Source organism: Passer domesticus, chromosome 8, assembly GCF_036417665.1.
Source record: "Passer domesticus isolate bPasDom1 chromosome 8, bPasDom1.hap1, whole genome shotgun sequence".
Taxonomy (NCBI): domain Eukaryota; kingdom Metazoa; phylum Chordata; class Aves; order Passeriformes; family Passeridae; genus Passer; species Passer domesticus.
The window spans coordinates 6,063,113-6,090,655 of record NC_087481.1 but is presented as its reverse complement, the minus strand read 5'-3'; the positions used below and the strand labels follow the sequence as shown (position 1 = coordinate 6,090,655).

At 52.0% G+C, this 27,543-nt stretch overlaps 1 protein-coding gene and 1 pseudogene across 1 annotated transcript in view; both read left to right on the top strand.

Moving 5' to 3' along the window:
- The window catches only part of LOC135306203 (zinc finger protein 850-like), a 375,138-nt gene that overhangs the window by 166,396 nt on the left and 181,199 nt on the right, over positions 1-27,543 (top strand). Inside the window, 3 exon segments of the mRNA XM_064429797.1 lie at positions 501-975; positions 7,043-7,049; positions 22,948-23,473. Of these exon segments, the coding sequence (XP_064285867.1) occupies positions 501-975; positions 7,043-7,049; positions 22,948-23,473 (1,008 nt within the window).
- Positions 8,008-9,179, top strand: LOC135305642 (olfactory receptor 14J1-like; annotated as a pseudogene).

Here is a 27,543-nt window from a genome sequence, read left to right as displayed (position 1 = left end):
ACAAAACTCAATGCATTAATCTCTTGTTTTCCTCCCAAAACAGAATTTCCCATCTCAAAACCACTGCCAGATGGAGAAGAAGGCTGCGAGGAAGAGGAAGATGTCTCAGGACCACCAGGTAGGTGAGGAGGAAGTCAGTGCCTCTTTCTCTCTCTCTCTGGCTCCATCTCCCAGCTCTGCATGGCCCGTAGCTGCAGGACAACCCCTCTGCCTTGGCCATCCTGCTGGGGATGCACTGGAGGTATCTCGTTCCCTTTCTCTCTGGCACGGAGGCAAAGCCCATCCACTCCTTGTCCTTCGTCCCCCAGACAGGAAGCTGAGGACGGAGACCAGAGAGGACAAATCTCCACAGCAGAACCTCGTGGAAGAAGCAGTTTTGAAGGACTCCATGGCACAGGAATCGAACAGGGAGGTAAAGCCCAAGAGATCCCACAGGATGAGGGCCACCAAACCCAGCCCAGGGTGCTCTGAGGAGGAAAGACCCACCCTGTGCCAGGAAGGTGGACAGAGCTTCAGCCAGGGATCGGAGCTGGTGGTCCAGGAGCAGCTTCATGATGGGGAGAAATCACACAAGTGCTTGGAGTGTGGGAAGAGCTTCAGGCAGAGCAGCACCCTGATCCGCCACCAGATGATCTACACTGGGGAATGGGCCTATGAGTGTGGGGAGTGTGGGAAGGGCTTCAGCTACAGCTCAGAACTCGTCAGGCACCAACGCATCCACACTGGGGAGAGGCCCTATGAGTGTCCCCAGTGTCAGAAGAGGTTTCAGACCAGCTCCAATCTCCTCCGGCATGAGCGGATTCACACAGATGAGAGGCCCTTCCGCTGCTCTGACTGCGGGAAGGGCTTCAACCGCAACTCCAATCTCATCAGACACCGGCGCATCCACACTGGGGAGAGGCCCTACAAGTGTCCCCAGGGTGGGAAGAGCTTCAGACAGAGCTCTCATTTGAGCAGACACCAACACAGTCACCAGTAAGGGAAGACATGCAAATGCTGCAACTGCAGGAAGAGCTTTGTGCACTGCTCCAACTTCATCCCCCATGGGAGAACCATGTTCGTAAGGGCCCTGGTGATATGTGTTCACTGTGATCCATGCTGGGAAGACACCTGCTTGTTTTCCTGCCCCTGCCAATGACATGATGTGACACTGAAGAACATGAGGGTCTGGCCAGGGCTGTGTCATTACATTCACTCTGACCTCAGGTCATTGCCAGGGGCAGGAAAGGAACTCTCTCTCTCTATCTCTCCCTGAGGAGAAGGGTGTCCTTCCCAGGCAGGAGAAAATTATGGCTGGGAAGATACCGTTGTGTTGTAGTTTTCCCTTTTTAAAAACCCTTCTGTTGTCAATATTGTTTCTGTTCCTGTTTGTTCTTTATCTCGTTGCGGTTCCCAATAAATTGCTCTTATCCCAGCCCAGGATCTTTGCCTTTTGTGCTTTCCATGGGAGGTGGGAGGGCAGCGAGCAGCAGCGTGGTTTTAGCGGGAGCAGGAAATTGAGGAATCCCATTCCTAAACCCTGGCCCATGGAAACCAAACATCCCAGCTGGTTCCAGCCCTGGTGGCCATGGCAACAGCCTTGGGAGCAGGTCCCTGGCTGGGGCTGTGGGAACCTCTTCCCTCTGGTGCCCAGGGACAGGACTGGAGGGAACAGCTGCAGCTGAGTCGGGGCAGGCTCAGCTTGGATCTCAGGAAAAGGTTTTTGCCCAGAGGCTGCTGGGGCACTGCCCAGGCTCCCCAGGGAAGGCTCCCAGCTCCAGGGCTCTCTGAGCTCCAGCAGCGTTTGGCCAGCGCTGCCAGGCTCAGGCTGGCATTGTTGGGGTGTCCTGTGCAGGGCCAGCAGTTGGACTCCAGGATCCTGATGGGTCCCTCCCAGCTCAGCCAATTCTGTGGATCTGGGATCCCATGACCCATAGCAACAGGGTCCTGGTGATGGTTGCCTGCTAAGGATCAGATTTGTCACAGGCTCTCAGAAGGATTCCATGGGGACATTCCAAGAGTCTCCAGGCTGTTCAAGTGCTGGAATGTCACAGGCAGAGACAGGGGCTCCATGGACACCTCCCAGGGGTTTCTGGGGATGATAAAGAGCCCTGTGGTCAGAGGCAGTCACAGCCATTCCATGGTGACATCCCAGGGCACCTTGGGCTGCAAAGGCACCGATCTGTCACAGGCACTCACGAGGGCTTCACGGTGACATCCCCGGAGTCCCCAGGCTGCCAAAGAGCCGGGATGTCCCAGACACTCACAGGTGTTCCTGTCATGGGCACAGTGGGAGCTTCAGGCAAAAACTTTATTTCTTTATTGGAGAAACTGCTGCTGAGTAATGAGATGGAGAATTGACACCCAACAGCCACCTGGATGGATCCTCAAACCCCTGCACGGCCCCTAGACTTCCAAAATTTATTTTAGTACAGGAGAGTGGGAGTAGCTGGATCCAATCCCAGCCCCAGACTTTGTCAAAGGTGGAAAAGATTGGACAGGTTAGAATTGAACCTTAATGTAATTTGTCCCCCAGGATTATCGATGGAATTCTAGATAAATTTACATAAATATAGCTCTGATTGATTCTGATCATGATTTGACAGAATGGTTTGTTTGCAGCACAGATTAAATTTTAAAAAAAAAAAGTTATTTACTCCACAGTATAGGAGCTATAACAATTATTAGAATATAGTGCTCTAGGAAGCAATTTTGATGTCAACAGAGCCTTGCTGGAGTTGTTGGAGCCCATTGCAGGCAGAGCCTCCTGCTCCAGCAGGAACTGCCTTTCCTGTGCCAGGAGCAGGGCAGGTCCCGCTGCAGGAAAAGCCCCAGGCCAGCCCCAGCACAGGGAAGGGCTCGGGCACAAGGGCAGAGTGCCGTGCTGGGAGCTGTGCCAGGCAGAGCCTGAGGCACCAAAGGCACCTTGGCAGCAGCAGCTGCTTGCAGGCCATGGCCAGAAGCCTCCCTTGGCAGCCCGGCCTGGTGGCCAGCACTGCAGAGCTGCTGCCTCAGGGCTCATTTCTGCCTGGGCTCTGAAAAGCCACTTCTGCTCCAGGAGCCTGCCTTGGAAGCCATTGGCCCCAGCACCTTGGGGACAAGAGATGAATGACAAAACTCTTCATGCCAGCAGAGACAAGGCAGGGCAGAGGAAAGGGGAGAGCCAGGCCCAGAGCACAGGGCTGCCATGGTGATGGCTGTGAGGTCACTGCCCCTGCAGCAGCCTGGCTGCCCTCAGCAGACATTCTGGCCACAAGCGTTGTGAGGGCACCCAGCACATCAGAGAACCCCCATGACAGCAATTCTGTCCTTGGGGATGAGGTTGTTTCACTGGGTCAGGCTGCACAAAGCTCCTACTCTTGGACAATTCCTGTGATTCCTGTGATGGGGAATCCAGTTCTCTGGAAAAACAGTTGCAGTTTTGTGCCACTGTCATCATTGTAAAATATTTCTCCTTCTAACAAATGTAAATCCACCCTCATTCAGTTGAGAGATATTGACTCTTGTTCTTTTACTGCAAGATGTGGGACAAAATAATGATGATCACTATTTTTTCTATTTTCACAGACCTTGGAAAGTAACCAAAAATCTCCCAAGATGGGGTTTGGGTGCCTCATCGCATAACCAGCAGGTAGAAGGTGGTGGCTCTGGGCTCAGTGGTGTGGAGAATGAGGACAGAACAGGAGCAGCCCGAGAGGGATTGAAGGGTGGTTTCAGAGAGGCTGGAGTTTTTCTTCTTTGTATAAAACATCCAGAGAAAGAAATAATGGCACCAAGGGTTTGAAGGTCCCCCGCCCCAGGAAGCAGGCATTCTCCCCAAACAGAGCATCAAGTGAGGAGCGTGATTTAAAGAGGATTCTGCTCCTCCACCCTGTGGGATGTGCCCCTGGAAGCCCAGGAAATGACACTCCACCCCACCTGGTCACATAAGGAGTGGCCACAGAACATTTTTCCTTTTCTGTAACCTCATTGGTTCAAATTCTACTGCAAAGTCCCCGCCATAGATTTTTCCATTGGTGGTCCTCCTCGATCCACTCCTTTGCAGTGCCCTGCTCCTTCTGCTATTGGACCCCGACCCTAAATTCCACCCCTACCCTGTCATATAAAACCCATGACAAGCCACCACTCCCTCTCCCCCTTCATTTCTTGCCTTGGTACCTGGCACAAAAAAGGATCCTGGGCTTTGCTAAACCAAGACACATCCTGTTGCCTTCCTTTCCCTGTTGGTCATCGATGCCTGCGTGAGGTCTGAGACTCCGGGGTCTGGGGGAGTCGTTTTGCTGCTTACTGCAGTGGAACACAACACAAGGGCAGCTGGGGAGGCCCAGACTGGACAGCGGGAGAAAGGAATTTCCTCCCCCAGGGCAGGGCTGTGGTGCAGAAGGAGCCTGGAGCAGCCCAAGGCTTTGTGTGGGCAGGCAGAGGCAGGCAGGAGGCAGAGCTGTCAGCAAAGGAAGGGGCCAGCCAGGTGGGGCAGCCGGGGGATGACGACAGCCTGCAGGGACAGAGGCGCAGGGCAGGGACACCGTAGGACAGCCTGGGCTGCACAGGGCACAGGGATGGGCAGCAGCTGCAAGGCCCTGACAGAGCCAACTTGGGCAGCACTTTGGCCATGGCTGCTGGCCCTGGGCCTGAGCCAGGAGCAGGAGACAAGTGACCCTGGCAAGCCTGGGGCCTCATTGCCTCCTTGTCCCTGCTCAGCAGCCTGGCGGGGGCTGCCCCATGGTGCTGCCCTTGGCATTGCACATCCCCACATGCCAGTGCCCATCCCGGGAAGAGCCCTGAGCAAGGAGGGAGGGACAGGATGTGCCTGGCCAGGGGCTGGGGCTCAGGCCTTGGCCCTTTGCATTCCTGAAACACATCCAGGTTTGCTCAGCACCAGAGACACCTTTGCCTTGTTTGTCCCCAGCTGTCATCAGTTCATCACTGCCTCCAGTGTTCTGCTCTACCTGGAACCTGGAGACATTCACATGAGTTATGTCCCTCACTGGGACCCATTTAAAGTTAAATAAAGTTTGGACTTTGAATCTGATTTTGAGTTCTTGAGAACGTTTTTGAGCACACTCTGAGGGATAGAGTCTGATGCAAAGAGCACCAAAGCCCCAGAGGGTCATTAAAGTCCTTGTGCTGTGTCTGTGCTGCTGAGCTGGGCCGGGCTCCTGGCCCAGAGGCAGCTCCTGGCAAGGGCAGCGCTGCAGAGAGACAGCTCTGGCCAGGAGCAGCTCCTGTGCACAGCCCAGCAGGGCTGGGGCACTGCCAGGGCAGCTCAGGGACACCAGCAGGGCACAGCCAGAGCTGACAGGGGCTCAGCACTGGCAGGGGCTGGGGGATGTCCCAGAGGGGGCTGTGTCACAGCGGCACCTCTGTGGCTGTGTCCTAGAGGCACAGAGCAGCTGTGATGTCAGCAAGGGGCTGTGTGACAGCACAGAGTGGGCTGTGTGAGGTCACAGATTGTGCTATGACATCACAGATTTTGTTGTGTGAGGTCACTGAGCAGCTACAGCATCATAGAGTAGACTGTGTGACATCACAGAGCAGGCTGTGACATCATGGCATGGCTGTATGACATTATAGAGGAGACTGAGGTCAAAGTGTGTGCTGTGACATTACAGAGTGGCAGCATGACATAACAGAGAGGGTTTTGTGACATCACTGAGGGGGTTGTGACATCACAGAGCTGTCTGTGACATCATGGAGTAGGGTATGAGGCCATAGAGCAGATCTGGATGTAACAGCTGGTGGCTCTGTGACATCAGAGAGTGGCTTGTGACATCACTAGGTGGCTGTGTAATGTCATAGAGAAGACTGTGACATCACAGAACAGACTGTGACATCACAAAGCAACTTTCTGACATCACAGAGTCTTCTGGGACATCACAATGCAGCTGCATGACATTCCAGGGTGACATCCCAGAATTGGCTCTGTGACAAAACAAGGGTGCTGTATGACATCCCAGAGTGGGATGTGACATCACAGGTGGCTGTGTTACATCATAGGGTGCTCTGTGATATCACAGGATGCTGTATGAGATCACAGGTGGCTGTGTGTCATCCAAGGGGCTGTGTGACATCACAGGGTGGCTGCTTGTCCCTGCTCAGCAGCCTGGCGGGGCTGCCCCATGGTGCTGCCCTTGGCATTGCACATCCCCACATGCCAGTGTCCATCCCGGGAAGAGCCCTGAGCAAGGAGGGAGGGACAGGATGTGCCTGGCCAGGGGCTGGGGCTCAGGCCTTGGCCCTTTGCATTCCTGAAACACATCCAGGTTTGCTCAGCACCAGAGACACCTTTGCCTTGTTTGTCCCCAGCTGTCATCACTGCCTCCAGTGTTCGGCTCTGACTGGAACCTGGGGACACTTTCTCAGTCGTGTCCCTTAGTGGGACCCATTAAAACTTCAAGAAACTTTGGAGTTTCAATTTAACTTTGAGTTCTGGAGAAGTCTTTGGAAGGCTCTCTCAGGGACTGAGTCTGATGTAAACAACACCCAAGTCCCAAGAGGGTCATTAAAGTCTTTGTTCTGTGTCTGTGCTGCTGAGCTTTAAAGGAACAGCTCTTCCCAGGACCAGCTCCTCTCCCAGCCCAGCAGGGCTGAGGGCTCTGCCTGCAGGCACTGAGGGGACAGGAGCCAGGCAGAGACAGGCTGAGGAAGTCATTGAGCTGAAACTTCACTTGGGGAAAGATCTTCACAGCCCTCCACATGGTGAGTCAGTGGATGCAGGGCAATGTCCCCTGTGCTCCTGGAGGGATCTCCTGAAGCCAGCATACCCCACAGCCTGGGGAATGTGCCAGGAGGACTCTCCCAATTTCTCTGTGGCAGGGGAGCAGGAGGAGGAGGATGTGCTACAGAGCAGGGCTGCCCTGGGCACCATCAGAGGGACAGGGCAGGACAGCTCCTGCTGCCAGGGACGGCTGCAGGGGGTGAAGCTGGGGCTGCAGCCAGGGCTGCCAGGGCTGTCCTGCAGAGCAGGGCCTGCAGCCCTCAGGGCTCTTGGCCAGCCCAGGGGATGTGCCACCTGCCAGGGGCAGCTCTCAGCCTGCCTGGAAGCTCCCCATGGACACTGCAGGGGAGAAGTTGGAGGTGGCAGGAGCAACCCCCATCAGGGCAGATTCCTCCTGCTGTGGAGATGGTGCTGCATGGCCAGGGCTGCTCTCAGCTTTCTCCTAAAGGGAAGGGGCTGTCAGCTTTGGCTGTGTCACTGAGACTCCTGCACTGTCAGCCTGGGCATGAGCAGATGTGCCTCAGATCTCCCTCAGAAATTGCCTCCTCAGCCTCCTCTCCCTACAGACAGCAGCAGCAGCACCTTGGCTTGCAGCATCTCTGTTTGTCTGCCCTGTCCTTAGGGCCCTGCTGCCAGGGAGATGCCCCTGGGCCGTGCCCTGTGCTGGGAGGGGTCTGCAGGGCAGAGCTGAGCCCCCAGGGCTGGGCTGGGCTCTGGCAGCACTGGCAGGGACAAGGCTTGGGTAGCGAGAAACAGCTCCGAATAGGCACAACTGCAGGCAGCAGACAGCCAGACCAGCCCTTGGTATACCTTCCTGTCCAGCTGCACAGGGAAAGGGAGAAGTGTTTAGAGAAATTTACTTTGAAACTGAAACTTTCAAAAAGTCCACTTTATTTTTTAAGCATGATTTACATTTGATCAACCTGAAATAGTTGGAGATGAAATTATCAAAGGGCACCTGTGTGGTTCTACCTGGTCTGACTGTCCTGACTACACAGGGAGCCCTGTTTTCCCTGTGGGCACCCAGCGGTCAGTCTGACAGCAGTGCTGAAGATGAGGCAGTAACTCAGCAGCACACACCCAAACGAAAAAAAATATTTAGGAAAATTCCCTCATAGGAACAGAAGTAATTTTGAGGGGATTCCAAGTAAAATACATAGGATTGACTCCGAGAAGTTGGTCCCAATTTGTCAATGTCTTCTTTCAAAAGTCCATGATTACCAGAATGAAGAAATGTCAAATCTGTCAGTGCCATTTCCTTCCCAGACAGGTGCCAATCCTCTATAAATATCCATATTCCAAGGCGGCAAATGTCCAACAGCAGCTCCATCAGCCACTTCCTCCTGCTGGCACTGGCAGACACGCAGCAGCTGCAGCTCCTGCACTTCTGCCTCTTGCTGGGCATCTCCCTGCCTGCCCTCCTGGGCAACGGCCTCATCATCAGCGCCGTAGCCTGCGGCCACCACCTGCACACGCCCATGTTCTTCTTCCTGCTCAACCTGACCCTCAGCGACCTGGGCTCCATCTGCACCACTGTCCCCAAAGCCATGCACAACTCCCTCTGGGACACCAGGAACATCTCCTACACAGGATGTGCTGGACAGCTATTTCTGTTTGTATTTTTCATTTCAGCAGAGGTTTCCCTCCTTACCATCATGTGCTACGACCGCTATGTGTCCATCTGCAAACCCCTGCACTACGGGACCCTCCTGGGCAGCAGAGCTTGTGCCCACATGGCAGCAGCTGCCTGGGCCAGTGCCTTTCTCACTGCTCTCATGCACACAGCCAATACATTTTCCCTGCCCCTGTGCCATGGCAATGTCCTGGGCCAGTTCTTCTGTGAAATACCCCAAATCCTCAAGCTCTCTTGCTCACAATCTTACCTCAGGGAAGTTTGGTTTTTTTGTGTTTTCCATCTCTTTCGTTTTTGGTTGTTTTGTGTTCATAGTTTTCTCCTATGTGCAGATCTTCAGGGCCGTGCCGAGGATCCCCTCTGAGCAGGGCCGGCACAAAGCCTTTTCCACCTGCCTCCCTCACCTGGCTGTGGTCTCCCTGTTCATCAGCACTGCCATATTTGCTCATCTGAAGCCCCCCTCAATCTCCTCCCCATCTGTGGATCTGGCCCTGTCAGTTCTGTACTCGCTGGTGCCTCCAGCCCTGAACCCCCTCATCTACAGCCTGAGGAACCAGGAGCTCAAGGCTGCTCTGAGGAAAATGATGACTGTATCTTTTCAGAAACATTAAACTTTTCTTCTCCAGAACCTTCAGAATGTAACTCTTTACAATCTTGGCCTTTTTTCCCTATTTGTCCATTTTGTCACTGGGACCTTTTCTTATTATTTTTCTGGTGTTAAAATGTTTTTTATAAAATACTGTAGTACTACTCGGAGCATTTCTACATGAACTTCTACTTCTCTTTTGTAACACAAAGACTTTCAGGAGGCTTGTTCCCTCTGCATTTAAATAAAATCAAGTGGCTGTCCTGACCTGTGTGTCCAAGGCATTTCCTCAGCCCTTCTCTGGCTCTGTAGGGGCAGTGCCTCTGAGATGAGGTGGAGGGAAGGGGCTCCCAGCACAGCAGCACGGCCAGGGACAATGGCCCTGCCTCTTTCCACATCTGCTCCTCCCAGCTCCACACTCCCCTTCCCAGCCCTGCTGTGGGTGCCAGGCCGGACTGCTCTGGCAGCTTGGTCACTGTCCTGCTGTGTGTCCGTGCTGTGCCCTCAGGCAGGGACAGGCCATGGGCACTGCTGGAACACAGCTGGGCTCCAGCACAGCAGCTCCACCAGCACAGGGCATCTCCTGAGCACAGGGCAGGGAATGCCCTGGCACAGCAAAGCCCAGTGCCCGGGGCAGAGGGGGAGTGTGCAGGGGGGACACGCAGCAGTGTCCTGGCACAGCCAGAGCTCCTGGCATGGACCTGAGGGAGCAGCAAAGAAGGGCCTGGGCTGTGTCTTTGTTCTGGAGACAGCCTGGGAAGGTGCCCCAGGGCAATTCTCCCACACCAGCCCCTGCAACCACCATTGCCAGCACTGGCTTCTCCCCCACCTGCAGGAGGTTGTTTGTCCCTGCATGGGGGGACACCAAGTGACCAGGCCAGCAGGCCATGTTTGCTCTGTACTGAGGAGATTTCAGCAGTGCATCATGCATGTATGGGGAGATGAACCTAAGTGAGCACAATTCCAGGGGCACAAACAATGCCTTGAGGCCTCTTCACTCTGAGAGTTAAGTCCTCTGCAAAACCACCTAAATTCTTTGCTGGGATGTGCTGAGGATTGCATGGAGACAAACATCCAGGGGAGTGAAGCTCCAGAGAAAGTGCTCAGGTGTCCTGGGGTGACTTTGTGATGACGAGTTATATCCCCACACAGCTGTTTAGCCCAGAAATAAGTACTGCACTTTTAAGACTGATTCCAAGAGCAAAGGAAGTCACAGCATGCAGTTTGTGTGTGCAGAAGCTTTATTTTCACTGCCCCACAATTCTTTCTCTGTCTGTGCCTGTTGTTCTGCAGCATGGACAGCAAGCAGGAGAGAGTTGTCCTTTGCTTTTAGTTTGTTTATTTTTTCTAGCTGAGGCAGAGAAGTTCCCCAGACTGGGGCTTTTCCTTTCCTTGGAACTGTTCAGCCCTGCTCTGTACCACGAACCTAGAAGAACACTGGGAGCTCATGCCTGTGGCCCACCAGGGCCTGGGACACGGTGTTCCAGCACTGGAAGGACTGATGGAGACTGAGGGAGCCAAGTCACAGCCCAAGGAAGGACTCTAGGAACCACAGAAGGCCTTTCTGAATTTGCCATCTCTTCAGAACAGCAAGAGGTTTCATTGTTTACTATTTTTTTCCCATGTTTCTGAGTACTTTGCTTGTTAAATAAACTGTTTTTTTCCACTTTTCTGGAAGGAGATTTTTGCCTCCTGAACTGGTGAGGGGAGGGGCAGGTTGAATTTGCTTTCCAGAAGGACCCTTTGGAGGTTTCCTCCTTAAATTTGACCTAAATTAGGGCATCAGGGTAGCCAAGGACTGCACAGAGACTCCATTGGAGTGGGGATCTGTGGGAAGAAATCACAGCTGCCTCCCTTGTGAACCACCCCAAGGACCTGGACAGGGCTGTGCTGTGTTCTGGGCACTGAGCTGGAACTGAGGGATGTGCAAAAGGCCTTTGGTGACAGAGCTATTGAGAAGGCTGGGCAGTGTCATTGTGAGACCTCTCTTAAACCCTTGGAAAGGCAGAGCCATCCCAGAGGGTCCTGGGCACTTGGGAAGGGCAGACGTGGAAACAGTCTGCAAACAGGGCAGGGAGGAGGACTGGGAGAGTCACAGCCTGGTCAGGCTCAGGAAGGAACGGGATGTGGCTAATCCTCCTGCAGCCATTCCAGGCACTGGCAGGACATGGCTGGGACTGCAGATCCCCCATGGCAGGGAGAAGAAATGTCTGGGCACACAACATCCATGTGGGATGTTTTGTGCCCAGATTTCAGCCAGGCCTGTGACAGGGTCTGCTGTGCTCTCCTCAGAGCTGTGCTCTCCTCTCAGACTGGAGAGAGCTGGCCTGAAGGGGTGGAACATGGGGTGGGTGGGAATTTGGCTGAACAATGAGGGTCAAATGTCATCTGTGGTACAGAGTCCTCTTGGCAGCCACACCCTGGTGACATCCCTCAGTGACCAGCCCTTCACCACTGCTGGGGAACGTTTCTGCTATCTCTACAATGGGAAGAAATTAACTTTTAATTCCTTTGTGGATGTTGCCAAGTCTGTGACCAAACTCATCTAGTAAATAGTGACTGCAAAACATAACTGGACAAGATGACTGAGTTAGGTAAATTTATCTTGCCATCAGATGCCAAGCAAGCCACAAGAAAAGGCAGGGAAAACTTATGCATCAGAAGAAAGGCAATTCAATAGGGAAAAACCCAAACTCAAACAAAAAAACCCCCAAACCCAATCAAGAAAACCAAAGCAAGACCCACCCACAACAACACAAAACCCCACAAACAAACCAACCACAAAAAGAAAAGGCCACAAACAGAAGAAAAGCAAATCCACAGGAAATCTCTTATCAGCAGAAAATATTTAACCACCTTGTCACAGGAGAAGACTCTGTATGTGTAGGTGCTGTTTTGAAAGAAAAATGTCTTAAAAAAGAAATTATAGAAATTAATCCCCTACCCACCTTGTCCCCCCGTTTCTCTCAGTTGATTGCTGAACATGGTGTGTCATGGAGTGGGACATCCCTTGGGTCAGTCCAGCCCAGCTGTCCCATCCCTGTTTCCCCAGGAACACTTGCCCACCCCAAGCCCATACGTTGGGGGATTGCAGACACACTTCATGCGAGGTGAGCACTGTGACAAGGACAGGGGAACAGAACAACATTTACTCTTATCAAGAACAGTAGAACAGAACAGCACAGCCTTGGAGAAATGGATAAAGGATGTAGCTGAGGCAAACAGAAATCACACAAAATGCAAGCAAGATGCCAGCTCAGCTCTGCAAGGCTGACAAAGCAGAAGTTATACAGAACAATAATATTGCCCTTACTCAAAAGTGGGGGTTGAGGAACAGCCACCTAAAAAGGACACCAGATGTTGAAGACAGACCCCAAAGAGCCATATAAGGATTTGTGATAAGGGGAGTAACTATGTCAAATAAATTCAAAGAAAGTGGGGATAGCTAATGAACACATAATCAGTGTGTGTGATAAAAACTCTGTTCATTTGATGCTAAGTAGGCTTGAATGGAGGAAGGATGGCCCAAGTGACCACCATGCTGCAATAAAGAATACCTGCTTTCAAATATTCAAAACTGTGTTCAAAAGTTTCTGTCCTGTGGATTTCATTATCAGTGGTGTCCTTGACTCCATTATGCCCCACAGTTTCACGATGGCCCCTTGGTTTCATCAGGCCCTGCTGTATAACAATGGACCCTTGGTTCCATTGGGTTCCATACTGTCAAAATGTCCTTCTTGGTTCTGCACTGCCACAATGCTGTCCTTGGTTCCATGAGGCCTTGGTGTGTCACAACAGCCCCTTGATTCCATGAACTGCCATAGTGTCACCCTGGTCTCTTGGATCTCCAGTATCAAAATGGGCAATTGGTCACAAGCAGCCCTGCTGTGTCACCATGAATATTTGGTTCCATGGGGCCCTAGAGTGTCACAATGGCCCCTTGGTTCCACAAGGCCTCGCTGTATAAAAATGGCCCCTCATTTCCATGAGGTTTTTTACTGTCAACAATGGTTTCCTTGGTTCCATAGTGTGAAAATGGCTGCTTGGTTCCATAAGGTTCCTCAGTGTCCCAGTGGTCTCCTTGGTTCCACGAGGCTCTGCAGTGTCACAATGTCCCATCGTTTCCAGGAGCTTCTGTCCTATCAACCATGTCCTTTGTTCCAATGAGGCTGCACAGTGTCACAATGGCCCCTTGGTTCCATGAGGTTCCATAGCATCACCAGGGTCTCCTTGAATTTGCAGTATCTCTACGGACCATTGGTTCTGTGTGGCCCTGCTGTGGTTCCTTGGTTCCATGAAGCCCCACTGCACAACAATGGAATCTTGGTCCTGTGAGGTTCTTATTGTCACCATGGTCCCCTTGGTTCTGGACTGTAACAATGAACCCTTGGTTCCACCAGGTTCTATGATGTCACTATGGTCTCCTTGGTTCCACGAGGCCTTGCTTTGTCACAATGGATCCATGGTTCCATGAGCTTCCATAGTGTCACCATGGTCTCCTCAGATCCACATTGTCACAATGGACAATTGTCTCCATGGGCCCCTGCTGTGTTACAATAAACCCTTAGTGCCAGGAGGTTCTCTAGTGTCACCATGGTCTCCCTGGTTCAATGACACCTTGCAGTGTCACAATGGCTGCTTGGTTCCATGAATTTCCATAGTGTCAGCAATGGCCTCCTTGTTTCTGCAGTGTCATAATGGACCCTCGGTTTCTCGAGGTTCCTAAATGTCACTGGCCTCCTTGGTTCCATGTGGCCCTCCTGTGTCACCACAGCCCCTTGGTTCCATGAGTTTCTGTACTGTCAACAATGGTTCCTTTGTTCCAATGAGGCCCTGCTGTGTCACAGTGGACCCTGGGTTTCATGAAGTTCTTCAGTGTCACAATGGCCCCTTGGATCCATGAGGTTCCATAGTGTCACCATGGCCTCCTTGGATCTACATTGTCATAATGCACAATTTGTTCCGTGAGGTCCCACTATGTCACAGTGGCCCCTTGTTTCCATGAGGCCCCACTTTGTCACAATGGATCCCTGGTTCCATAGGTTTTATTCTGTAACAATGGACTCCTTGGTTCTGTGAGTTACCCTGCTTTTTACAGAAGTTTCTTTGGTTCCAACAAGGCCTGGCTGTGCCTCAATGCACCCTGGGTTCCATGAGGATCTGCAGTATCATAAAGGCTCCTTGGTTCCACAGGGCTCTGCTGTGTCACCATGGATCCTCTGTTCCATGAGGTTCCATGGTGTCACCATGGTCTCCTTGAATGGGCAGTGTCACAATGGACCACTGGTTCCATGAGCCCTCGCTGTGTCACAAGGGTCTCCTTGGCTGCACGAGGAACCAAAAACCTTTGCATAAACATTGAGCAACACCTGCTTAACACACCTGGGAACATCTGTTTGCATTCAAAAGAGGGGTTAAAGGTGAGAATGGCACCAGCAACTTCCATCTGCAGCAGAGATCCAGGGAAAGGACAGGGACAGGCAATTCAGCTGAAAAACTCTGAGAATTCTGCTTCCAGAGATCATTTCTGGTCACACTGTCCCTTGTAGAAAGGTGACACCATTCCAGGCAGCCTGGACTGAGCAGGTGGTTCCTGAGTGGGGTTTGTTGTTCAGGAAATCGGCTCAGGCTTTCCTACTCCTTCCTTACAAGCAGGAAAACAACTGGGCCTGCATGCAGGCAGAGCCCTGAGGAGAGCAGGTGGGACACGGTGCAATGGGCTGGGATGTGGAGCTGCAGAGCCCAGGGGACAAGGTTCTGCTGCAGGGCACAGGGATGTCAGTCCCAGGTGGGCCATGGCAGACATGGTGAGGCTGGGGGTGAGGAGCAGGTTGTCCAAACAGGGTCAGCCTGCAAGGGGCTCATTCTTCTCCATTCCCAGATCTCCTAATGAGACATTCAGCATCAAGATCACTTCTATCACCTCTTCTCTGCAATGAAAAAAAACCAAAAAACAAACCCACACATGAGATTAAAAAACCAAAAATCATGAGGTGCACTTTGAAATCTCCCTCCTTAACAGAACTCCAAACTGACTCCAAGCTGCTTCACAAGCCCTGGAGACTTGAAGACAATTGAAGGGAGACAAAGAGCTCCTGAGGGCTTTCTGTTTTAATCAGCCCCACGGTGGATTTGGGGCTGAGTCCAGGAGCCTCAGGCACTGAGAGAAGGATGAAGAAGCTGCTCAAGGAGTCAGAAGCAAAACTCCAAGTGCCTTGGAGCATGGCTGGGCCCCAGTGAGGGCAGGGAGTGCCAAAGGCTCCCCAGGGACTGCTGAGAGCAGATCCTTGAGGCCAGGAGTGCAGGGAGCCCAAGGCTCTGGGCAGGGAACTGCAATGCTGAGCAAGGCCTGGGCTGGCTGGGGGAAGCAGAAAGGCCAAGCCCTGAGCCCAGCCTGGGCCAGCAGGGCCTGTCCCTCACGGGTGGCTCGGGGCTCTCTGTGGGTCGGGGGGATGTGAGGGGCAGCAAGGACAAATGCCATAAACCCGTGTGACACTCCAGATTCTCAGGGAATCGAGGGCAAGTGTGACACACCGGGGCCTTGTGGAAACGAGGCCATTGTGAGCCTGCAGGGCTGTGACACCCCAGAACACTCAAATGCTGGGGAAAACCAAAGGCTCCTTTACTCAAGCTTGGTGAACAGGAGAAATACCAACCAGATATTCTCAAGAGGTCAAAATGACACAAAATCTTACTGTCAAAGTACAAAAAATCAAGCAACTTTGGTAAAGGGTTTAATACAACATCCAATTCAACATGAAACACAGCAGTAACTTCATTAACTTAGCCCATTTAATATGGAAACCAAATAACCATAAAGATGTTAAATTATCCAAAAATACTCCAGGTAAAGAGGATAAGCAGAAGAAGAAATGGGGAAAGACTGAAAGACAAATGATCTACTGAAAGACACACATTCAACTACCAACTGCTTGGGTTCCAGTGTGGGTGAGACACAAACCCCAGGAGAAGGAGGGTCCAGACCATGGGCTGAGCTCATGCTCTGTTTTTTAAACCCTAAGCCCTTCATGCAGCCATTGTGACACTGGAGAAGCAAGGAGACCATTGCTGACAGCACAGAACCTCCTGGAACCAAGGGGCCATGGTGACACTGAGGTGCCCCATGGAATCAAGGAGACCATTGTGACATGTGGGGCCCCATGGAACCAAGGGGACATGGCACAAGTCTGGCTGGTTTGGCCTCCTGGGGACCACCTGACAGGCCCAGTTGACCTTGGCATGTCGAGGGCTGCTGCTCATCTGCCCCTGGAGCACTGGGGCTCTGTGCTTTCCTTCCTGCGGGAAAGAGCTGTCCTTCTCCTCCAGGTGTCCATGGCCAAAACTGGGTTTCCTCCTCCAAATGTTTGTCTATCCAAGAATTGTTCCCAGATGAAATCTGCCAGGACAGACAGATCTGGCTGGCTTGGCCACCTGGGGGACACCTCTCATCTGCCTTTGGGAGCATGTGCTTTTCTTTCCTATGTGAAAAAAAAGCACCTTTTGCATCCATGCATTCAGAGCCAAAGTTGGGAATCCACGTCCAGAATTCTCTATATCCAACAATTTCTCCCAGACAAAAACTGCCAGGAGAGAAAAGTCTGGCGGGCCTTGGGCTCTTGGGGGCTGCCTCTCACCTGTTTTTGAAACACCAGGGCACAGTGCTTTCTTTCCAATGGAAAGGAACCATCATGATTGTCAACATGTCTGTAGTCAAAATTAAGATTCCTCCTCCCAAAATCAGTATGTCCAAGGATCCCTCTGTAAAAGCAGCTGCCAGGATAAACATGTCTGTCTTGCTTGAGCTCCTGGGAGCCACCTCTCATTTGCCTTTGAAACACTTGGCCTCTGTGCTTTCCTTCCTATGGAAAAAACCATTCTGCTTATCAGTGCAGAAATGGCAGAAATTAGGATTCTATCTCTGAAATCCCTATATCCAAGGCTTGCTTTCAGACAAAAGCTACCAGAATGGAGAGGTCTGGCTGACCTTGCCCTCTGATAGTTGCCTTTCAACTGCCCTTGGAACTCTTGCTTTCCTGCCTATGGAAAAGATCTGTGTTTCTTCTTCTGTCATCCATGTCTAAAATTGTTATTCCGCCTCTAAAATTCTGTATATCTAAGATTGCTCCCAGACAAAATCTGCCAGTACCATCTAATCTGGCTGCCCTTTGCCTCTGGTGACTGCTCCTCATTGGCCCCTGCAACACTGGGGCTTGGTTGTTTCCTTCCTATGGAGACCACTGTGACACTGTGAGGACCACGTGGAACCATGGAGACCATGGTGGCACTTCTGGATCTTCATGGAACCAAGGGGCCATTGTGACACTGCAGGGTACCATGGATTCAAGGGATCATTGTGACACTGTGTGGCCTCGTGGCACCAAGGACATCACTGTGGCACTGCTGGGCCACACGGTCCCAAGGGGCCAGTGTGAAGCAGCAGGGCTTTGTGGAACCAAGAGGCCATTGCTGCACTGCAGGGCCTCGTGGAGCCAAAGGGCTGTTGTGATCCTGCAGGGCACTATGGATCCATGGAGACCATTGTAGAATTGCAAGGCCCCATGAAATCATGGAGACCACTGTGATACCTTGGGGCCCCACAGAACCAGAGGGCCACTGTGACCCTGCAGGGCCTCATGGAATGAGGGGAACACGGAGCAGGCCTGGTTGATTCTGCCACCTGAGAGGCACCTGACTGGTGCAGCTGATCTTGGCATGTTGAGGGCTGCCTGTCATCAGCATGGATGCCTCCTATAAAGCACTGGGGTTCCATGCTTTCCTTCCTATGGAAAATAATCTTCCCTTCTCTTCTCCCTTTTCAGGTGTCCATGGCTGAAATTTCCCTATATGCAAGGGCTACGCGCAGACAAAAGCTGCCAGGACAAAGAGCTCTGGCTGGCCTTGGCCTCTGGTGATGACATCTCATCTGTCCCTGAAACACTGGGGTGCTGTTCCTTCCTTATGATGGAAAAGAACTGTCCTTCTTGTCCGGGGACCATGGCAAAAATTGGAACTTGGCCTCCCATAATTCCATTTATCCGAGGATTGCTCCCAGATAAAAGCGGCCATTACAGACAGGTCTGGCTGGCCTTGGCCTCTGGCGGTTTTCTTAGAGTATGAGCAGAATGTTTTCATTTGCAAACACCTTGGAGAGGTGACCAGAGACCTCTCAAAGTGGAGTTTGGAGGCCTCAAGCACATGTGCACAATACAGGAACAAAGGAGCTCTGTTCTCAGTGAGGTGGAGACTGAGGAGAGCAGAGGAGAGCCCTGGGAGAGACTGAAGGGTGGTTTCAGAGATGGTGGATCCTTTTGGCATAGTAGAGAAAAGCCTGAAAAAGGAAAAATTAATTCCAGGTGCAGCTGAGGAGGCCCAGACTGGACACAATGTAAAAAGGAATTTCCCTGCCAGGGCAGGGCTGTGGTGCAACACGTCCCCAGGAGGAGCCTGGAATAGTCCAAAGCTTTGTGTAGGCAGGCAGAGGCAGGCAGGAGGCAGAGCTGTCAGCAAAGGAAAGGGCCGGCCAGGTGGGGACAAATTATAGGAAGGTTTCATTCAACCTTTATCATTTTTTACATACAAAATCTTGAAAGTCTGGGACTGGGATTGGATACATCTGCTCCAAAGGTCCTCTCACAAGAAGGAGTTTAGAAAGCTTGGAGGTCCTTGCAGGTGTTTGGGATCTGTGGGAGCCGTTGGAGGTCCAATTTACTGCACAATTAACAGAAGATGACTGCCCTACCTCTGACAGATGGCAAATACAATACATACACTATCTTTCAATCCAGAACAACAGGATTTCAAATTAAGAGAATGTAACTTAATATTGCTCAAATGTAACACTAATGAAGTTAAACTTTGCTTAGTCTTATCAACCCTGAATTTGCATTAAATTAAACATCACAGAATCAAAAATGTATATCCTTAAAAGTTATACATACAACAAAATTTAACTTATTCTGATGCTATTAATATAAATAAGGCACTGAAAAGTTGAACAATCTGTGATTGAAATAACAGCATGATGGATTTACTGGAGGGATTAAAACGATGCAATAAGTGTGCCATGTTTTTATGTAATTTAGTTTTGAGATAAGCCCATAGCAGCCACAAATTTTATGCAAGCATGAATTTGCTAAGACCTTTTAATTGCAGTTTTCGTGAAAGAAACAGCAATGTGGAATTTGGCAAACTGCCCAGCAAATCAGCAGCTTCTTGAAATTGTATTTAGTGTAATTCCAAATGGTCAATTTACCAGCATTTCTGTTAAAGAACCTCCGGCCAGTGCCGTGGTGGGGGGGCCTGGCAGAGCCGCGCCGGGAGCTCGGGGGAACCGTGCCGGGAGTAGCCGAGCCACGCACCCCAAAGCGCCCGCGGTTCCCCCTCCTGCCCCAGAGCCTGTGAATGTGCCTCCGTGCCAGAGGGAAGGGGCAGGAGATCCCCCAGTGCATCCCCAGCAGGACGGCGTTGGCAGTGGGGTTGTCCTGCAGCCAGGGGCCATGCTGGGCTGGGAGATGGAGCAGGAGAGAGGGGGAAAGGGGCACTGACTTCCTCCTCACCTGCCTGAGTGTCTCTGGGCATCCTCCTCTTCCTTGCAGTCTCCTCCTCCATTGGACCAAGATTTGGGAATGGGAAATCCTGGTTTGGGGAAAAACCAGGGATGAGCACAGTGTGTCTGAAAGGCCCCTGCCCAAGTCCATCTCTAGAAGTCACGTGGTAAAAACCTTCAAAAAGCAAAAGTGAATCAAAAAAAGCCACCACGAGTGTCCCATTTCCAGTCTCATCCCTCTGAGGTTCTGGTGATCCCCTCTCTCATGGCTGCCAAGGATCCCATAGCTCCTGGGGATCCACTCTCTCCAGGGTCCTGCTTAGGGATGCTGGGGGGTTTTGGGGTCCCAGGGTCCCTCTCTCCAGCCTCCCCCCAGTCCAGGCACTTGGGGCTCCCTCCTCTCCCCACCGCCCTGTCCTGGTTTAGGGCAAATTTGGGAGAAAACCTCCAAAAGGGGTTTCCTCTAGAAAGCAAATTCAAGCAGCCTGTCCCCCAATCAGTTTGGGAAAAGATTTCCTTGGAGAAAAGTGGAAAAACTTGTTTATTTAACAGACAAAGCATTCATGAGCACAGCAAATGACGAATATTAAACAATAAAACCTCTGGCTGCTCCAAAAGAGATGACAAACTCAGAAAGTCCCTCCGTGGGCTGTAGCTCTGCTCACTCAGTCTCTTATCAGTCTCCTATCAGTTTCTCCAGCACTGGAAATGCCGTGGACCAGGCTCGGGCCAATGGGCCACAGGTGGAGCTGCCAGGGCTCTTCTGGATGTTGAGAGCAGGTTTAAACAGCTCTAAAGTAAAAGAAAAACCACAGTCCAGGGCACTTATCTGCCTCAGAGAGCTAAAAACTAACTAAAACCAAAGGAGAGCCCTGTCCTGCAATCTGTCTGTCCAGCAGCTGGAACATGGAGGAGTGCAGTTTCTAAAAAAACCTGCTCACTTCCTGCCTCCCATTCGGTCTCAGAACCAGCCTTAAAGGTGCAGAACTCATTTCTGGGCTAAACAGATGAAGAGGGTATGAGCATGATCCCAGGTCCAGCCCTTCTGGGGGTTTGGGGGTGTCTCTGTCCCTCTGACCCCGATGATGTTTGGACAGGGTCACATCAGGGCTGAGAGGGACAGAGACCCCCGAGCATCCCCTGGGCTGAGAGGGACAGAGACTGCCCTGAGCACCCCCTGGCACAGGGTGAGGGGGAGGGAGACCCCCCAGGCATTCCCTGGAGTGAGAATGATGGAAACCACCTGGTGAATGGCCTGGGGTGACAGGGACAGGAACAGCCCCCACAAGCCCCTCCCAAGCATCACCCAGGGTAAGAGGCAAGAACAGAGCCCCCTCGAGCATCCTCTGGGCACTGGACAAAATAAACTTGGCAGAAATCAAACTTAACTCTGCATAAATCACTTTGATGAATATTTGATTTTCCCACAAGTCACATGTGATGAAAATGCAGACAAATCCCAAATATTAATAAATTGAAAATAGAAGCAATTCTGTGGCAATTCCAAGTTCCATCGGTTCCTGCACAGCTCCAGCTCTGCTGCTGGCAGGTTCCCATAAAAAAAAGTGGAAATTTGGCCCAATACAGATTATTAAAAGGAAGAGAAAGCACTGTGGGGCTTTGTCAAGGGTGACAGGGATGAAGAGAATAATGATTCTCACATTTGGCAAAGCCTCTAAGCCTGTGAATTTGGCATTTATTCAGGAATTTAGCTCCTTGAGCTGGGCTTCTTGTGGGACTTTTAGCAGCCTTGTGTTCCTCACCTTGGGGTCAATGAACCTTGTCAGCCTCTCTGGTATCATTTGCTCCCTTTCCTCCAGTGTTTTTAAGAAACTTTTCAAGGAAGGACAACAAAAGATTTTCTTTCCACTGGCCACCCAGCCACCAACAGCCTTTTTCCTCATCAGTTCTCCCAAATGTCACTCAGATGAAGCTGCGTCCAAGTTTCCAAGGGTTCCTCCAGAAAGAACCACAACCTCTTCAGAGGAGGGAACCATGCTGTTGTCAAAGGCACTTGGGGAAAGACAACAGTGCCTAAACTCACTGTGCCAAAATAATGTTGCAATCTGGTTAAGAAATTTGTCAGAGAGATGCTTCTGCCCCAATTAAGGTGCTAATGAGACGAAATCCAAAGTGGATTTTATTGAACAGTAAATGTGAGGTAAAGAGAAATGGAAAAAAGAGAAAAAGAAAGAAGAGCGGGTACGTCAAGGGAGTGACAGGGACAGAGACCTCCCCTGGGTCAGGGCAAGTGTGACATTGTCTCCTGTGTGCGTGGCCTTCCCAGGGTGGGGGTTTTACACCTGAGCCAGTTTGGGTAAGGGGGGTGGTGTTCACCCCCCCAGCAGGGATTACCCCACTGTTTCAGGCTGCAGTGTAAGATGTAACCAAATGCATGTTTTCCATCACCATCTTCATAAATTGTTATAAACAGGTGGGGCAGTGTTCTTTATCTCTTCCATGACTCAGCCCTGATAACGCCCTCCAGGGGCTATCTTCTGTGAATGGGCCATTGAGTGTCCCTGCAGGACTGGTAAAATGACATCATCCCATTGTGGGATGCTCCGCCCAGGGGGAGGAGCCAAGCATTCCTACCTGGATATAAGCTGAGGCTTCTGACACCAGGAGCACCTTGGCTACTGGATTCCCAGAGGACAAGAGCTCCATCACCACCACTGGACCTTCAGAGGAAGACCAGACCCTTCTCCAGGATCACTGCTTTGACAGAATCACGATCATCACTGCAACAGGACTGCAGCCACCATTTAATGGGACTGCTATCAGCACCCTGACCAACAGGATGCCAGGTTATATCCTGACTCTGCCAGTTTAAGGCAGTGTTTCTGTATCATTGTCTTGATCTTAATTTTCTTCTTAAATTGTAATTCTGGCTTAAAATCTCCCCCTGGTTTGACCTCAAACCTGTACGAAACTCAATGCACTCATCTCTTGTTTTCCTCCCAAAACAGAATTTTACATCCCAAACCCACTGCCAGATGGAGGAGAAGGCTTCAAGGAAGAGGAAGATGCCCCGAGACACTCAGGCAGGTGAGGAGGAAGTCAGGGCGTCTTTCCTTATCTCTCCTGCTCCATCTCCCTGCCCAGCACAGCCCAAGGCTGCAGGACAACCCCACTGCCAATGCCATCCTGCCAGGGATGCACTGGGAGGATTTCCTTCCCCTCCCCTCTGGCATGGAGGCAAATCCCATCCTCTCCTTGCCCTGCCTTCCTCAGACAAGCTGAGAATAGAGACCAGGGAGGACAAATCCCCATGGCAGAACCTCATGGAAGAGGCAGATTTGAGCGGCTCCATGGCACAGGAATCTAACAAGGAGGAAAATTCCCTGAGATCCCGCAGGAGGAGGGGCTTCAAACCCAGCCCAGTGTGCTCTGAGGAGGAAAGATCCACCCTGTGCCAGGAAGGTGGACAGAGCTTCAGCCAGGGCTTGGAGATGGTGGTCCATGAGCAGCTTCCTGATGGGGAGAAGCCCTACAAGTGCTTGGAGTGTGGGAAGAGCTTCAGGCAGAGCAGCACCCTGATCCGCCACCAGATGATCCACACTGGGGAATGGGCCTACGAGTGTGGGGAGTGTGGGAAGGGCTTCAGCTGCAGCTCAAAACTTGTCAGGCATCAACGCATCCACACTGGGGAGAGGCCCTACGAGTGTCCTGAGTGCCAGAAGAGGTTTCACACCAGCTCGAATCTCCTCTGCCACCAGCGGATTCACACAGATGAGAGGCCCTTCCACTGTTCTGACTGTGGGAAGAGCTTCAAGTACAACTCCTACCTCATGAAGCACCAGCGCATCCACACTGGGGAGAAGCCCTACCAGTGTCCCCAGTGTGGGAAGAGGTTTCACATGAGCTCCAATCTCCTCCAGCACCAGCGGATTCACACAGATGAGAGGCCCTTCCGCTGCTCTGACTGCGGGAAGGGCTTCAACTGCAACTCCCACCTTGTCACCCACCGGCGTATCCACACTGGGGAGAGGCCCTACGAGTGTCCCCAGGGTGGGAAGAGCTTCAGACAGAGCTCTCATTTGAGCAGACACCAACACAGTCACCAGTAAGGGAAGACATGCAAATGCTGCAACTGCAGGAAGAGCTTTGGGCACTGCTCCAACTTCATCCCCCACGGGAGAACCACGTTTGGAAGAGCCCTGGTGATACGTGTTCACTGTGATCCATGCTGGGAAGACACCTGTTCGTTTTCCTGCCCCTGCCAATGACATGATGTGAGCCTGAAGAACATGAGGGTCTGGCCAGGGCTGTGTCATTACATTCACTCTGACCTCAGGTCATTGCCAGGGGCAGGAAAGGGACTCTCTCTCTATCTCCTCCTGAGGAGAAGGGTGTCCTTTCCAGGCAGGAGGAAATTATGGCTGGGAAGATACAGTCAGTTGTCTTGTAGGTTTCCCTTTTTTATAACCCTTCTGTTGTCAATATTGTTTCTCTTACTGTTTGTTCTTTATCTCGTTGCTGTTCCAAATAAATTGTTCTTATCCCAGCCCAGGATCTTTGCCTTTTGTGCTTTCCATGGGAGGTGGGAGGGCAGCGAGCGGCAGCGTGGTTGTAGCAGGAGCAGGACATTGGGGAATCCCATTCCTAAACCCCAGCCTGTGGAAACCAAGCATCCCAGCTGGTCCCAGCCCTGCTGGCCATGGCAACAGCCTTGGGAGCGGGTCCCTGGCTGGGGCTGTGGGAACCTCTTCCCTCTGGTGCCCAGGGACAGCACTGGAGGGAACGGCTGCAGCTGAGTCGGGGCAGGCTCAGCTTGGATCTCAGGAAAAGGTTTTTCCCCAGAGGCTGCTGGGGCACTGCCCAGGCTCCCCAGGGAAGGCTCCCAGCTCCAGGGCTCTCTGAGCTCCAGCAGCGTTTGGCCAGCGCTGCCAGGCCCAGGCTGGCATTGTTGGGGTGTCCTGTGCAGGGCCAGCAGTTGGACTCCAGGATCCTGATGGGTCCCTCCCAGCTCAGCCAGTTCTGTGCATCTGGGATCCCATGACTCTGGGGATGGGGCTGCCAATGGTGTCCATGGCAACCACCCCTGGCATCCGGTCTGCATGGAGCTGCCAAGGGACTGAGCATGGCAACAGGGGTCTGGGGATGGTTGCCATGGAAACTGACCATAGCAACAGGGGGCTGGGGATGGTTGCCATGGAAACTGACCATAGCAACAGGGGCTGGGGGTGGTTGCCTACTAAGGATCAGATTTGTCACATGCCCTCAGAGGGGTTCCATGGGGACTTTCCAAGAGTCTCCAGGCTGTTCAAGAGCTGGAATGTCACAGGCAGAGACAGGGGCTCCATGGACACCTCCCAGGGGTTTCTGGGGATGGTAAAGAGCCCTGTGGTCAGAGGCAGTCACAGCCATTCCATGGTGACATCCCAGGGCACCTTGGGCTGCAAAGGCACCGATTTGTCACAGGCACTCACGGGGGCTCCACGGTGACATCGCAGGAGTCCCCAGGCTGCCAAAGAGCCGGGATGTCCCAGACACTCCCAGGGGTTCCTGTCATGAGCACAGCAGGAGCTTCAGGCAAAGTTTATTGGAGAAGCTCCTGTTAGGTCACGAGTTGCAGAAAGGATCCCAAATAGCCCCCAGAGATCCCCAAATGTCACTGTGGAGTCAGAGATGACACAGACTCAGGTCAGAAGGCTGAGAGGTAAAAGCCCCCGGTTTATTCAATCCTCTTCTTTTATACCTTGGTTTGCTACAAGTGGACCTCATTGGTCATTTAATCAACACATTTTACATGATTGGCTAATGAAGAAAACACCTTCCATTAAACAACTTTTTGGAAAAAAACCAACTTATTCCAAACACCACCTGTGGATAGTTTACAATTCTTTGTCTCCAGCTCCCTAAAAGTTTCCAGACCAATTCATGGGAAAGCTCATCTTACTTTCTCTGTCTCTGACCACACTGTCATATCCACATCCAAATACTCCCAAGAACCTCCAGGCTTTCTAAACTTCTTCCATGAGAGGAACTGTGGAGCAGCTGGTTCCAATTGCACCCCAGAGTTTTCAAGCATTCCTGTGTAAAGAATTATAAAGGTGGAATTAACCTTTATACAATTTGGTCCACAGGATTAAAGATGGGATACCATATATAAATATTTATATAAAATCTATTATGGTAATGATTAGACAAAATTTTCTTAATGAGAAATATTTACACCAAGATATAAGTGCTGTAACATATTATATAAAGCTCTAGGAAGTTATTTCAAAGCAACTGTGCTAAAGCAAAACCAGTTTTTAAGCAGAGATTTGTGTCACTCCCCCAGACCAATGACCGTGGGCAAATCCCTTTGGCTCAGCCTGGAGCAGTGACCTTGAGGGGCGTCCCCACTGCAGGGAGGAATCTCAACAACTCCCAAGAAGGGAAATGTCAGGAGACGCTGCTGTTAAAATTTGGGACAGGGCTTTTCTAGTCAGAAGTGCTTCCCTGACAGTCAGATGTGCCCAGGCTGGGCCAGCTCAGCAGCTCTGCAGAAGCTCTCAGTGCTGTCCCTTGGTTCTTGCTTTCTCTGTGAAATATTCCATCCCTGCCACAGTTTCCTCTCCCTCTCAGGATGTCAGATTTGGGATGGAGAAATCTGGTTTAACCCGAAAAGCAGCGTAACCCCCTCCTTCATTTCCCACTGGGGCTTTGCAAACAGGGCCTGGCTGGAGTTGTTGGAGCCCATTGCAGGCAGAGCCTCCTGCTCCAGCAGGAACTGCCTTTCCTGTGCCATCAGCAAGGCAGGTCCTGCTGCAGGAAAAACCCCAGGCCAGCCCCAGCACAGGGAAGGGCTCGGGCACAAGGGCAGAGTGCCGTGCTGGGAGCTGTGCCAGGCAGAGCCTGAGGCACCAAAGGCACCTTGGCAGCAGCAGCTGCTTGCAGGCCATGGCCAGAAGCCTCCCTTGGCAGCCCGGCCTGGTGGCCAGCACTGCAGAGCTGCTGCCTCAGGGCTCATTTCTGCCTGGACTCTGAAAAGCCACTTCTGCTCCAGGAGCCTGCCTGGGAAGCCATTGGCCCCAGCACCTTGGGGACAAGATATGAATGACAAAACTCTTCATGCCAGCAGAGACAAGGCAGGGGCAGAGGAAAGGGGAGAGCCAGGCCCAGGGCACAGGGCTGCCATGGTGATGGCTGTGAGGTCACTGCCCCTGCAGCAGCCTGGCTGCCCTCAGCAGACATTCTGGCCAGAAGCGTTGTGATGGCACCCAGCACATCAGAGAACCCACACAACAGGAATTCTGTCCTTGGGGATGAATGGGTTTCACTGGGTCAGGCTGCACAAAGGTCCTGCTCTTGGACAATTACTTGTGATGGGGAATACAACTGTGGAAGAACACAGTTGCAGTTTCGTGCACTCTCCTCATTGTAAAATATTTCTTCCTTCTAACAAATGTAAATCCACCCTCATTCAGTTCACAGATATTGAGCCTTGTTCTGTCACTGCAAGATTTGGGAGAAAATAATTTTGATCACTGTTTTCATTTTCACAGACCTTGGAGAGGACCCAAAAACCTCTCAAGATGAGGTTTGGAGGCCTCATCCCATAACCAGCAGTGAGAGGCGGCAGACTCTGGGCTCAGTGGTGTGGAGACTGAGGACAGAATACGAGTAGCCGGGGAGGGATTAAAGGGTGGTTTCACACATCTCGGAGTTTTTCTTTATTGTATAAAACAGCCAGAGAAAGAGATAATGGCACCAAGGGCAGCTTGGGAAGCCCAGACTGGACACCATGAGAAAGGAATTTTCCTCCCGGGCAGGGCTGTGGTGCAATACATCCCCCAGAAGGAGCCTGGAGCAGCCCAAGGCTTTGTGTGGGCAGGCAGAGGCAGGCAGGTGGCAGAGCTGTCATCAAAGGAAGGGGCCAGCCAGGGGGGGCAGCCGGGGGATGACGACAGCCTGCAGGGACAGAGGCACAGGGCAGGGACACCGTAGGACAGCCTGGGCTGCACAGGGCACAGGGATGGGCAGCAGCTGCAAGGCCCTGACAGAGCCAACTTGGGCAGCACTTTGGCCATGGCTGCTGGCCCTGGGCCTGAGGCCACGAGGGGACAAGTGACCCTTGCAGGCCTGGGGCC